Source organism: Hippoglossus stenolepis, chromosome 15, assembly GCF_022539355.2.
Source record: "Hippoglossus stenolepis isolate QCI-W04-F060 chromosome 15, HSTE1.2, whole genome shotgun sequence".
Lineage (NCBI taxonomy): Eukaryota > Metazoa > Chordata > Actinopteri > Pleuronectiformes > Pleuronectidae > Hippoglossus > Hippoglossus stenolepis.
This window is the reverse complement of record NC_061497.1, coordinates 20776838-20791826: the sequence shown is the minus strand read 5'-3', so window position 1 is coordinate 20791826 and position 14989 is coordinate 20776838. Positions and strand designations below refer to the sequence as shown.

The 14989-nt window shown below is 41.4% G+C and overlaps 1 protein-coding gene across 5 annotated transcripts in view; it reads right to left on the bottom strand.

Annotated features, from left to right (window-relative positions):
* Positions 1-14710, bottom strand: part of cadm1a (cell adhesion molecule 1a) — a 329744-nt gene extending 315034 nt beyond the window's left edge. For all 5 annotated transcript variants that reach the window (XM_035178483.2, XM_035178485.2, XM_035178486.2 and 2 more), the window contains exon 1: positions 14578-14710. In XM_035178483.2, coding sequence (XP_035034374.1) covers positions 14578-14650 — 73 coding nt within the window. In that variant the 5' untranslated portion in view covers positions 14651-14710. The remainder of the gene's footprint in view (positions 1-14577) is intronic.
* Positions 14711-14989: the final 279 nt, after the last annotated feature.

The following is a 14989-nucleotide window of genomic DNA, read 5'->3' as shown; positions in this document are numbered from 1 at the left end:
TGCATATTTCACCATTTGTCTTCACTGTCACCTTTTTGTGTTATAGTGTGAAATTGTCCCCATTTGTACAATTTACCCAACGCAACATGTGTCCTTTCCCCTTCATGCGTCACTGGACGAATGGATTTACGTGTTTAATAACTGCAAAGCATTGTAAGTCATGTTAGCTTATGTCACTTTGGGTTATTTTCATAATAGCTTTACTTCCGAGGCTCCGCACATGAGTGTAGCTGCAGGGCTGCACAGTGAAAGCATCTCACTTCGCATCTGTGGCTAAAAATAGGCCAAGATGGGAGCAAACTATGACATAAGCTTTACAAAATTCTGCCCAAGCAGCAGCTTTTTTTTTTTTTTAGCAAAAAGGTTGATGAATAATCTACGAATGCCGTCCTCTCCCCTCCCAAAACAAAAAGTCACATGGGGCCAGAAGAGCAGCTTCCAAAGTGGAATCCACTGTGGCTCAACAGACGGTTTTTATATTCGTGTAAATAGAATTCTTATGGTTTAAATGCAAGTTTGAAAGTGAAATTATTCGGCTGCAGCTAATTTTTTAAAATGCGAATTCACTGATCTACGCTTTTGCAGATCATCGTAGAAAACGCTCAAATGCAGCTTCTCATTTTTAGCCAGTTCTAGTCTATAGTTTTATTTTATTGACGAATCAACATTTAGGTATCAACAGATAACCAGTATTAAAGGACTCAAAACTAATCTCAATTTGCTTGTCTTCTCATTTCCATTTTATTAAAAGGAATTACCCAATACTTTATAAATTTAACTTGTATCCCATAAGTTCATGCATAGTTTATTTGGGGAAAAAGGTTCTGCTCTGACAACGTTAACCTCCTCTTGAGAATAATTCCATTCCTGATCAATTATGGACGGATAACAACCATGTCACCTCAGGTAAACACTTTCAAAAGGTCAGGAGCCTTTTTCCAAACTTTACAGTTATACTGCAGATATATTATACATATCATCGTAACTGGCAACTCAAAGACAAAATGCTAAGATAGGCCCAGACTCCGCAATTGGCAATATGGAGAGAAGTAGATGATCAGGCGTGTCAGGTCAACTTTGAAATGCCAGACAACCAATCAATACACAGACAGTTAGCCAGACTAGCAGCTTCTCATCCTCACAAAAAAATATATATTCTTATGCGGATTAACTGCTCCTTCACCCATTTTCATTTTCAGTCAAGAAGGTATTAATCTGACAGCCAAGTGAAGCCCAACAAATACTACACACTTCAAAGCGGCAGGAACTGCTTTGGAAAAAGCGGGCAGGTTCAAACATTTCTTTTCATTTCTATTTTCAGTCAGAGACACACACACCCTGCCCATGGTGTTTTCAAACAACTTTCAGTAAACCCTCAAATGTAGAGCCGCTTATTGATGTTCCCGCTGACAATTTTAGCTTGTTTAAATTTGGATCCGCCGCTTAAGTGTCATATTTTAGAGCAGGTGAAGCCTTGTGTTATTTAAAAAAAAAGCCATTACACATAAATACACCACATGTCATCAGGGTGTCACCTTTCGCTTCATTATCGTTTCAGGATTTGTTTGTCAGTTGCGGCGTCAGCTATCGACGAGGTGTGTCTCCGTCTGCTTCAGTTAGCGATGTCCTACGTCTCCGAGAAAGTCTTTCACCTCCCACACAGCAAAGTGGCTTTTTGGCTGCACTGGATTTAGTTAGCGGATAATCAGGAAACATTACTTATTAGGAGCTGGGGCTCAGGAAAAACCCATGGAGAAATCAGAACTGCCCGCACACACACACACACTCCCACAGAGCTTGTAATGGATGGACGAACAACAATTTCAGCAAAGCAGCTTGTCTTGAGGTCAAACAGGAAAGAGCCATGACCTGTCAAAGAGGCCTGGGTTCCGAGTGTTGTTCGTATAATAAAGTTGTGCGGGGCGCGTGGTGAGCAGGCACTTTGCTTTCGCTCCCTTCGGTGGACAAATTGGTATCTGTGGCTCCCGCGGGATGTGATTTCTCCCTGAGTGCTTGTTGGATGTGAGTGCCGGAGGGCGGGTCTACAGAGGAACGTGGCTTTTTGATGGTTCCAATGTGAAACCGAAACACAGCACGGAGGCAACTCCTTCAGTGTTCGTCTGCAGGCGAAGACAAAGAAAAACTACACAACTAAATCTCCAGCTTTCGGTTCTAAGAGTCTGGGACTGTTCTATTCATTTTAAGTGATTTATTTAAAGTATTCATAATCTCTGAATGATAGTGCGTGTCCTCTTTAAGCGAAAGCACATGGGGACACGCACAGTGAACTGGATTAGAAGTCCGTCAGATCTGAGGCTGATGAAGAGCAGGGGCTTGGTTTGTCCTACTTGCTCAAACTGGTATTTCCAGAGCCTGATTTGTTCTGGGAAATAAACAAAACCACATTTACACCTATTTAAAGTTTATTTTACATTAGAATCATTGGCGATTTATGAGGTTATGAGTTCATTACCAACCTGTCCGTCGGTCACGTGGTTGGTTTGATTGACAGCAGGATTGAAGGATGAGGAACAAACCAAATAAACTTTGTCACAGGGGTTTTATTTCACTTTCTGAAACATGGGGAGATAAGGTATTTTACATTTTCACCAATTTCCAAAGGAATGGATCTTGAATATAGTTGATTTAAATGTGGTTTTATTAGGGAGCTGTTGGGCCTGCGTGGAGACAGGTGCTCAGAATTATCCAAAAAATGCTGATCAATCGATTTCCATGAGATTTTTGTGGATTGGTGGGATATGACCCAAGGAAGAATCCATCAGATTTCATAGAGAAGATCCAGGAATTCTTTTCACTTTCTCTAACAGTGAGATAGGATATTAGCCTTGGTGAAGCACTGCGCCCTCTGCTCACCATTCTAGTTACCTACTGTTTGAAAAAATGTTTTCAGTTTGTTCCATTACTTCTGGTTCCTTCTGTTAAATATCCATGTATCTACTGTGTATAAGATAACGTCTCTGTTGTAGGAGAGAAGGTCAAGTTACGATTTACAGAAAGATCCTGGTAAAACACAATGCTCCACATTCACAGCCAACATTGGAAGGCCAAACCGCCGAGAGCCTTGGCTTCCAGCAGAAAGCAGCGCAAACATGCACAGCATTGAACCACAGGTGCGTTGTGAAGTGAGGAAAACCCTGAGATCACAACAAACATCTTTATTCATCATAGTCGAGAGCAGAGGCTGGAAACTTATTTCTGGAGCTGACAAACTCCTAAACATTAGACCCAAAGGGCAAAAGGCCATAAATTACTTCATCCACTGTCTATTCAATTACTCTATGTTTCGATAAATTACAGCAACATGAACACACAATGTAGGCGACAGAATGTACTGGAAGCTTAGAAGTCTTCTTTAAGTTACTGTGGTACATTTAAGAACAGTGTGCTGTAATACAAATAGTACTTGTACTATATCCACACAGCATAATGTGGAAATGAAATCTAACCTGTCTATGCAGAACACGAACAGAACTGTGAGCAACACAGTGAAGGTTCACCAGGGGGTGGATGTTAAACGGTTAACCATTAATATTAATACACAAATACAATTACACTTGCAATAGCTCAGTGTCCATCAGTGGTTAAGAAACTACAGCCCGAGCACTGTGGATATATACCAAAAAACTATATATCTGTGGAGATATATGATAAAAGAAATGGCAGCGATTCCATAGATGCCGTTATCAAAATCTTATAACAAAAGAAATTTGATCCTTTATACACAAAATGTATCAAAATGAGCTGTAAATAAAAATAAAATACAAATATTACCATGTATGTATTATATAGATTTGATAAAAGCACAGTTTAACGTAAAATATAAACATAAAGGTGTTGCACATTCTGTAAAATTAAAGTTTTCATACCAATATATATCAGGAAAAGTGCGTCTGTGAAAGGCTAAGTCAGTTTTATTTTTTTTGGCAAACCAATAAAATCGGTCAGGCTCTGAAAAGAAACATATCAAATTACTGCCCTGAAGAATAATTGTGAAACAGTAACTCTGGAGGCTATTGTTTGCTAATAAGTTCCCTTTCACACAAAAGAGAACCTGATGGTGACACCGAACGAGACTAAGTGGAACTTCACAGCTCCGCAATCTAGGATTTCTGCACAAGGGGCCCCATTGTTCCGGGAGCAGGTAAGATTCTCCTCCGCAACGTCCAACTAGGACACAAAGAAAATGAGACGGTGCATCACTGTGGAGCGGGTTGTCTGGCATCGGCGCAGAAAATATCAGTCAAGACACAGTTACAATGGAGGAGACAAAGGACGAGAGCGGAGCACAGTGGGGAGACGTGATCCGGTTCCACGGCCGACAGTGCCGCCGCCTGAAGGGCCTCATCAGGAGCAAATGTAATACAAGCTGGAGTGTTATGTAAAATGAAAGATGGGAGAACCCGGATCACTCAGGCCTACTGTGCTCCAATTGCTGATGCATACCTGTATTGTATTCAGAGGGGCATTCATTTCCCCTCCAATGATTACAACGGAACACCAGCTGTATTGTTTATTTGGTTGAAAGCACAAATGATATGCATTGATTCCTTATTCATTCATTGTTGAACTCAGCATTGTATCTATGAATGCGGGCAAAACGGGCCCAATTACAGCGAGCGATGCCTCCCTGCAACTCGACGGCGCAGCGAGATGATAAAGGCCTCAAACTGGGAGGAAAGGAGCAATCAAAGGCCACTTGTTGTCCTTTGTAAATTCAAAAAGCGGAATGGAAAAACATTTTTCTCGCTGTGAATGACAATGGTTCGCTTGGGACTTCAGATTAGATTATTAAACCGTTTGCATTTTATTAGGGCTTCCGCCGTTTTCCCTACCGTTAGGAGGTGATGCATTGTCACATGAGCCACCGCGCTATGGATGAGATGAATGGTCGATATATACATTACACGTAAATGATCCACGAGTACATTATACAGTTAGATAAATTACACATTTTATCAGATTTTCACTTCTCTCTCCGATAACTGATAACTACACATTAGGAAAGTGACTAATGAAGAAATCATGATCACTAAATTAAACAGTATTTTATGCACACTCATCATAATGATCTAAGGTTTTGATATGATATTAAATGGATATCAAACAATGCAAACTTGCTCATAACAGATATTGGAAAAAAACGAAATGAAGACACACAACTGATAACCTCCACCCCCCCCCCACCGAACAAGAATCTGAAACCAACATGTGGCTGCAAAGTGTCGGCGAAAAAGAGAGAAAGCTTCCGACGTGATGGCCGATCCCTCTTCAGCCCAAAGCACGAGTCCAGCCCAGTTTTTTAAATCCGTAACCAAAACACTTTAACATTTCCCCCATCAACCATAAAATGAAGAAAATCAATATCATTTTACACATCACAGAACCTGGCAGCATCTGTGACGCCTGAACGTTCAGTAACCTCTGACGGACAAACACACACTGACCCTGAGCCGACCCCTTAAGAAAACACACAAACGTGCTCATATCAGGTGTGTTGACACGTGCATGTGTGTGTGTGTGTGTGTGTGTGTGTGTAAACAGTAAATTGGAAGCTGGACAAAACAGACACAAACGCTCCACCTCCTCCACCTACAACTGTAAATCTGCTTTTACATGAATGTTAGTTTGTTGTGAAACTGATTCAGACTTTTACTTCACATTGTCAAGTAGAAATAACACTCAGTATGCAAGAGAGTACTGCGACTAATATGGCATTAGTACTTTTACTTGAGAAAAGCATGTGAATACTTCCTCCACTGTGATATTTTCGGAGACAGTTATATACCTGATAAATGTGATGCTGAAAGTTTGTTTTTAGCAATAATAACCATTTTTAGTTCCCTTTTATTTCCATGCGTTTGTATTGAACCAATTTTTTTCAATTCTCTTAAGCTTCCGTTAACGAAGCTCCACATTTCCTGCAGGGGTTTTTCACATTAAAAGGCTGATCAGAGATTAAACCCATTAGCCTCATTGATGTGATCCTAATGAAGAGATTTTAAAGAGTCATCCAAAAACTGCAAAGTAGAAACAATATTCCTGCTAAAAACAAACTGAGCAGTATGACATGAAGTTAACAGGTAAAGTGTTTAGAATAAAGTGGGTTTATATCAACCAAGAAACAAAGCAAATCAAAAACACAACTGAGTCTTTCTCCTCTTGATGTAAATAAATCCCAGTAGAGAGAATTTCTGATGCAGAGATTTTTTTTACCAAGAAATACACAACTACTTAAACAAGCATGTTTTCAACCAGCAGCAGGACAAAAATCCACAGGGGTTCAATTCTCAGAGAAACGCAGCTATAGACGCGTTTCTCTACGTGGACTGAACTCATTTCCATTTTTCTTTCATGGTTTCCAGCGTCAACGCAGCAACCACTTTACATTTGTGTCTATTTATTTATGTGATCATATCCGCCCGTGATTCAGTTTGTGTTGTATCCCAGTTGTCGGTGTTTGGTCAGGATTTCCTCCACGTGTCAGACACTCGGGACAGATCCTCTCGCCCGAGGCTGCGCTCTCACGCTGCCACGGCTCCTCCTTGTGCTCCACGATAAAAAAGGACCAGAATTTTGTGTCATTGTTTCTCCACAAGCGAGAAGCAACACCTTCACTTTTAAGTGGATTTTACTGTAGATGCTGCAACGTTGTGTTTCCAGGTGACAGCACTGCTGATGAAATACAAATCCCCAGCCCACCAATCTCACTTAATGAGATTTTATTTAACTTTTTAAAAGTTAGATCAGGCAGCACTTTGGGGTTTTTTGACATTGTCAGACGGCAAGAAATTGAATTGGAGCCCAGCTGCTGCCAGAGTTTCCGAATAATGTCTAACGCCACAGAACCAACAGAGTGCTGGTCGACAGCATCACTGAAGTGCAACGCGAGCTGCTCTGTGTCGCGACGTGAGGGACGACCAGGGTGGTTTGTTCCCCGATGAGAGAAGTGACGAGAGGGAAATGTCACAGAGAGGATGTGTTAAAGTCCTTTTGTTCATTTAGCACTAATATTACCAGAATTGAGTTTGTTCTCATTTGCTTGAAATGACCTGTGGTTTAAAAGCATTTAGTCATTAATGATCTATGACCAGAACAGGTGGCGGTGCAACAGTCTCCTGCACATATGTCACAATAAAAGCCAAATGTACAGGTTTATAAAAGTATATACTGGAGCCCGACTGACAAATCTGCCAAAATGAGCATATTGACAATGGTTTGCCAATATAAACCTTTTATTTTACAGAATAAACTATGCAGAAAAGATATGCATTTACATTTTACATGTAAAATGATGTCTTTTCTCTTCTTTCCAGTTCTATGCATTGGGCTGTATATGGGTTTTCTGTTTATTTATGGTTATGTATAATACATTCTATGATTAAACTGTAAAATATAAAACCTCAAATTGATTGAAGACATCCTAGGAATCGTTCTGATGTATATATCCGCAAATATATGAGCACTGAAAATGTTTTACTCCCTAAAAATCAGAATCAGCTCCCAAAAATCTATATATCTGTCGTCTTCAAGCAAAAGGGATCGTGGGTCATAAACTGTTTTTCAACCTGAGCAGCACGAACATTTATCTGTAATATTTGCAGTTCACACCTTTAAATTGAAATTAGCAGGTAACGTTCAGCCGGTCATGACATTAAACCCTGAATTAATGCATCACAGTCGTCGGATGCTTGAGGACTGAAGACCCACTCTCCCTCTGTTTTCCAGTGATTTTACTGATTCCTTTAACTCGCCAGCATTTGTTTTTTAGTTCAGAGAAGCTCGAGGACCCAGCAGACAAGACCCCTAACAAGTGATGTTCACAGAGTTTCTGCATTCACCTCAGTGGCCTTTTTGTACATCACCATTATGCAAATACAGTCATAAATATTCAAATGTCAGTTGAATTCGACTCATTTCACTTGTTTAATAGCACAGCTTGGTCTAATTTCGACACCCGGGCCAGTAGGACTCCTTTCAGAAGCGGCAGATTGCTGCTGTTCTTCCTCCCGCCCCACCACCACCACCCAACCTCCCAGGAGATTTGGAATCGGAGCATGCTTACTTGACATCCCATCAGTCGACGGATCACTAACAAGTAGGCCATAAACCTTCTTTTCCCTTTGATTACACTAAGTACACTAAGTGCACAGAGGGCCAGATGCGACCCAGCCCAGTCATCTGTTGGCCTGCCAGCAGACTCACTATAGACCGGGGCGGGCAACAGGCGGAGGGGAGGGGAGAGGAGGGGGGGGGGTTCACCGGGGGTCCACTCCCATCAGGAGTATAACCATTGTTCTTCGTTACAGCTGGGGAAAGCTGCTGGGGGGGGTACAGACGCAGAACAAGTCCATTTCCACACCTGTTCTCCATCACCAGGACTCCTACCAGCTTGTCTCAGGGACTCAACAAACACACGCTCTCTTTGTTTCTGAACCTGCCCATTGTCAAGGTCTTGTGCCAGTTCAAGCAAAAACAGCAATTTATCAATAAAACTCTGATATAAACCGTATAAGTCAAATAACAACATATATTACTATAGGGCAGAAAGACTCCCAATTAAAAACTGCTGCCCCATCAGCGTTTAACAAACACACTGTGCAGAGTGAGAACAAAATAGTTTATGTTTTTGATTCAAAAGATGTTTGGAGTAAACTTTTATGTAACACGGCTGTTTGCTGAGCAAATTGCAGTGATTAGTTTCGCAGATGATGGAGTTTAATTTAATTACCGTTTGATGTTTGTTGGTACTAGCTCCAGCACCCAAGGCTACGTTCACACAAATAAAAAAAAATGTAAATGCATCACTTCTTGTACATTTACACCTTGAATCCGGACGAGTTTACTTTAGGGATCAACACACCAGCCACATTTTCGTAGGCCAATTAAAAACTAGCCTAGACGCCCAGATCGGCCTCCTGATTGGTTCTGCTGAGTCATGACTCTCCGCCCATCGTCAAACCTTTATTTTGAACGACACAGCTTGAAACTCCAAGGTTATAAAGGCAAGTTCAAAACTCTTTTCACAGACTGACAGAGCTGTTAATGCTGGTGTGAATATTACAGTCATTAACAGTGGGACTGCTTCGTACACTGCAGTCACCAGCAGGCACTATCCAGGCAACGCAGGTAATGCTACAGTCATCCCTGAACACTCAGGAGTGGATATTGGACAATGGTACTAAAGCTTAAACACTTAACACTATTAAAAGTAAAGTAATGGATAAATACACTCAACATTTAATAGTTTCATTTCATATTATACTACCAAGAGAAGCATGAATGACTAATTTAGTACGCTATTAATAAGTACTCCTGGCATGTCTACTTAATGAAGTACCAGATCTGAATCTGTGCACGAGTGGAGGGATTTGTATTTCAAGGTTTGCTGAATACGTTTGGGTTTGGACTGTTGGTCCAAAGAAAACAAGCAACGTGACAATGTTGCTTTGGGCTCTCACAGGATTTTTATTTTCATTATTTTTCAGATGAATTTTGTGAAATAAATTAAACATTAGTTCCAGCCTTAATTATAATCTTTTCAGCTTCAGGGTTTCACACAGAAAATATGACTGAAATGTTTATTGATTATACAACAGGTATGACATTTTAAAAAACCTGCATTTTATCCACTATTTAAAAAAGTTGTAAAACTATAACAAAACTTTCTGATTTGATTGGAATATTTTCCATAGTTTTATTAAATACATTCTTGCCCAAATGTCCGGACCACGTATTTGTGGATCAGAAGAAGCGAAGCGGTTGTTCTTCTTCTGAGTGAGCACCAGGCTGGTCTGTTATTAACAACTGAAGTTCGGAGATGTTACGACCAATAGCAAAATCATTTTTTGTTATTTATTAACAAGAGACAACAGTTTGATGACCTTAAACACACAAACGTCCCCAAACGTGCTTCCAAGACTCCAAAGATCACCCAACTCTGGACATGGAAGCCTAATGACTTTGCTTACAACACTTGCTCCATGACTGATGAATAAAACTAATGCTTTCCTTTAAATATCTGGCTTTGGCATTCTCATCTCATCCCTAAAGACCAGCGAACACATCAGGCATTGAAATGGGTCAAGTAATACTGAAGATAGATAGAAGGGGTGGATGTAAACAATCGTATCTGAGCGCTATTATGTATTTAAAGCAAATAAATAGAAACTACAGCCTACGTTTTGATGGACTAAAAGAAAAAAGAATCACATTCAGGGACACTAGCATAGATTTTCCATTGAGTTACTTTTTTCTCGTAGTGATGTCAAACGGTATCTGAATAATCCTTCATCCAATCATCACCTCAAGGCCGTAAAGATGTCAGTTCATTGAGCCCTTCAGCTTCCAGTAATAATCAGCTTTACGTAATAATCAGCGGCGCCGCAGTAAATAAAATAAGAAGCTGTGAACTCAGGCCAGCAACAGCAACAGCCAACCTACAGAAAAATAGATGTTTTCAGCTGTGCATTAACTTCGGCTTTATACCCCATAATGAAAAGTAAATAATCCTTTGATAAGATATGCAGCAGGCTGCATGCCGGTCTACAAAGGTGTGACGACAATGCCGCGAGAAAAATAGATGGATTAACACTTGTACCACCACAGAGTAATAGGTTCCAATGGGATCTACTTACTCCTGTCTATCTTCTGAAGAAAGCTGTTATTTGCATGCAGAAACCAAGCAAAGGAGAGAAATCTGACTGCCCTTCACTGGGAAATGTGCTGGATTCCCTGGCAAAGCTTAAATCTGTGCAAAAGACATAACAAGCTTTTATCCACTGCAGCATCAAACATTGATAGGAAACATAAACCAGCATCCAAGATCAAACACCGAGGAAGCACGTAAACCGGGGGAAAGAAACAGCCATACACTCAACATACCTATATTTATGAATTTGTCATGTAAACATGGCATTAAAACATTTTCTTCCTGCAGTCACACACAGGCTCTGCCCTCACATGCATTATCACGTCATTACATAACGCCAGAAAAATGAAAGCAGACGCTCCTCGCTTCACCTGGTAGGTTGCTCAACCAAACTTTTCAAGTCTCAGCTCGCTTGTGGTCGGAGCGTGCTGCGTTAGCACTCTAATAACAGCTGTAATGCCTCTGGTCTTCTACCTGTACATTCTGCATCACCATTGAACTCGCAAAAATGTTTCTATTAAAAAAACCTGAAGGAAGGTGCATAAAACAGCTTAATGACACATTTAAATAATATACCACCACGCATACATTACAACAGGATACAAGATGTGCCTGCGTAGCATTTTCTATCCCTTAAGGGCAGCGAGATTATCACTGTCAGGCTTGGAATTCAAAATATTTCATACAAAAACTACCTTTGATGAATATTAAACTACAATGTTAAAATATCCTCATTTTAAAATGATTATAGTAAAGAAACTTGACTAAATTGTATGAATCTTAAAATCAAAAATTCATTACAGATAGTGAATATAGGAAGAGAATCTAAACGCTAAATTTCAGACAGTTGAGGCCGAACACTCGACTGAAAATACACTATAATATGACTTTATATGGATTTTTGATTCATTTCTTTGTTTATAAATAGGGATTAGAACCCGACCAATAAGGATCTGTGGGAGCTGATACCAATATTTAGAGTAAAACATTTACAATAACGATTTATGCCTATAAGTGTGCGTTATAGGGAACAAACTTCACACCTGCACCCTATATATTCATTACAATTCAATGTTACTATTATCATAATATGTGGTATGGAGTATAAAGTATAAAAAAAAGAAACTGACTCATAAAATGTCGTTATTGAATCCTTGTGTATGAATGTAATTTAGGCTCGATATTTCATGGTTTAATATTAAATTCCATAATAAATAGCTATAAATGAAAAGAAAACACAAATACAACCAAGAAAATAAACACAAGCGCGCATATTTTCTGCAATGTTTATTTTTGTAAAGTAAAACATGAAGTATTGGCAATCATAAACGTTGATATCGTGTCTGATATCGGTCGAGAGCATCAGTATCAGTCAGGCTCTAATATCGATCACCTTGTGTTTTGTGTTCTCTCCAGTGACCACAATAAAATGCCTCCCTCAGTACAAACCTTTACCTTCCATTACAGAACAACCACCAAAGCCACCTGCCTTTTATCTGAATGCACAATGTGGATATAAACGAATCTAACCCTCGTGCACGGTTAGTTTCCCCACTCCCTGTTTGAGTCAGTTGCAATTATTGAAATATTCCTCATGTATATACACAACCAAGCAATTTGACAAAACCATCCCACATCGACTCACTTCCAAAGGCTGAACGTCATCTCAGTGGACGAACACCGTATCCACAGTGAGCCCTCTGAAACAAGAGCGATGCAGTCAGACGTACTGAACTGTGAATGGTTCCTTATAAATCCATTTAATTTGGAGCACTTGTGTGATATGACAGTATGAGGTGGGCCTGTGTGTGTGTGTGTGTGTGTGTGTGTGTGTGTGTGTGTGTGTCAAAATGGAACTTACAGTTAAGCAGAAATTAATTAACACTGCCTCTCTTCTCTCCTGACTGCACAGCAATCATACCCCCCCCAACCCCCCCGATCGCACTAACCAACTTCCCATTTATTTCAAATAAACAATGCCTGCCCAGCACAATGTAAGCCTATGTACTGTGCGCTACAGGTAAATAATTGATATGCTTTGTGCAGGCACACCGAGCTTTGTTTGAAATCAGTGGGGCCATCTCTCCATGAAGGTAGAGCAACACTGCCCATCGTCCAGAGAACAGCAGAGCCTTGTTTGGTTAGCTGTAGCTTCACAGGACAGTTTAACTGGCTCGCATGGAGGCAAGGAGGGAAAACATCATCATCACCGTGCCTCCATTTTAATGGATGAAACGTTGTAATGGATTAAGCCTGGTGGATAATCCACAATGTGACAAACGTGGACATCTGCCTCCCCTGTCACTCTCACAATTAGAGGCTCTAACTCAGCATAAAAACGGTTTAGATTCCCTGCGAGCAGCAGCTTTGCACTGAGGTAACTTTGAGGTTTGGAATCGTTCAAGAAAACAGCCATGAGAAGCGGTGGTGAAACTCAGCAGAGAAAAAACCTATACTTTCTACCCGGTTATGTAATTGCGTTGGAACGCGTGGTGAGGGGGCTCGTGGGGGCTCTTTCTACATCTTTATCACATCAGTGTGCAAAAAGACAAACAAGCCCAGAAAGCAACGAGCAGTTCTCACGTGGTTTTAAAACATCTGCACACAGAAAAAGAGCAAGATCAAAGGGAACTGTGACTTCAGATAATGGCAATAAGCAGCAGTGCTACCAGTCCATCCCGCCTCAGTGCGGTAAATAAGCGTGTGTGTGTGTGTGTGTGTGTGTGTGTGTGTGTGTCGCATCCTCCAACTCGCCAACACCACTCTCAACATCTATCAAAGCAAAAGCGTGAAAACGAAATGCATGCGCACAGTCTCCACCGCACCGGCTGCATCTCTAGCCCGACTACACCCGAGCGAACCTTTGAGATGTTGCAATGATGCTGCTGCAAATCCAGTCACGATAATTTATGGTAGAAACACAGCCCGGATCTCCTTTGAAAAATCGTGCAACTGAATCTTCAATCGTGTGCCAGCAAACGTGCGTTTGTGTGACAAGGGAGAGAACAACACGAGACGAATCACCGTGTTGTGCTTTTAACTTCGGCTTACATTAAAAACACAGAGAGGCCCTTGAATTGCGGAAATTCCTACTTCTACAACGGGTTCGCCCGCGTTTCTAATCGTCTCCGCGGGATGACCCGTAGCGAACGAATTCCGACAAAACTGACATAAAACGGGAAACAAATGCTTGTTCTCACGCGATCTTACCGCCGAATATTTACAATAGCAAAGTATCACAATTTAACGTTAAGTTATGTTCTTCTTCGTGGGATTTACTGCCGCTGAGGGATCAGCTCAAAATCAGCATATTTCTAAAGGGAGTTCGCTGCGGCTCTTCCTCAGCCCGCACGCTGCCGCTGCACTTTAACGCATCGTTGTTTTCCCCGTGATTTACAGCAGCGTTGGCTCAGTTTTAGGACCCGTGCTGCAAAAGTAACCGAGCCAGAGAAACCGCACCAACACCGACACACGCAGGTCTAATACGCGGCTCCACGTTTCCCATACGTGCGACAAAAAGGACCAAACACAACATTTCAGAGTTGCCAGCTGTGTGGCGGCGACGGGGTGCGCGGACTAAAGTCGTGTGTTCCTGGGCAGCGGATCCGAAACAACCCGTGTGCGAGCCCCGCACCGCGCAAACATGCATCTCCCCTCTTTGCGTACAACTTTACGCACACTTGGCGTTTTCTTTCTCGCTCCTTCAGCATCGCGCGTCCGAGTGTGTGTGTTTTGCGCTGCGCACGGTCTGAGAAATGTTCGGTCCTCAGTACGCGGCTGTGCAGAAAGAGCAGTAAAACCCCCGCTCCTCATCCTTCCATGTCTGCATGCAAACGCAATCTGCGGGAGAGAGGGGGGGAAAGTGCGTGATCCGTGCGTACACGACAAAAAAGGGGGAAAAGTCCTACCTTTGTGCGGGGCCGCTTGGAAGAGGAATAAAAAGAGAATAGTCGCCAGAGAGCCGCTGCCAGTGTTCGCCATGTTGGACACCTGCTTCAGTATGGCAGAGAGAGGCTGCTTCACCTCCAGCTACAACGGGACTCACTTAATGAGATGCAGGGGAGGGAGGGGGCAGTTTACCATATTCATCTCAGCAACAGTTTTTATAAGAAATCATCGTGCTCGTGATATTTGTCTTTTAATCCAGCTCTCTGTTTTTTTTTTAGTGACAATGAAAACAACTCAGTTTTTTTATTCTCCGGGGGGTTTGTGTGTGTTTGTTTTGTGCTGCAGGAGGTAGAGGGTGGTGTTATTGGACGGGTCCCTTTAATGTCACACAACACGTTAACATAAAAAAAATATACATTTCTATTCTGTCAT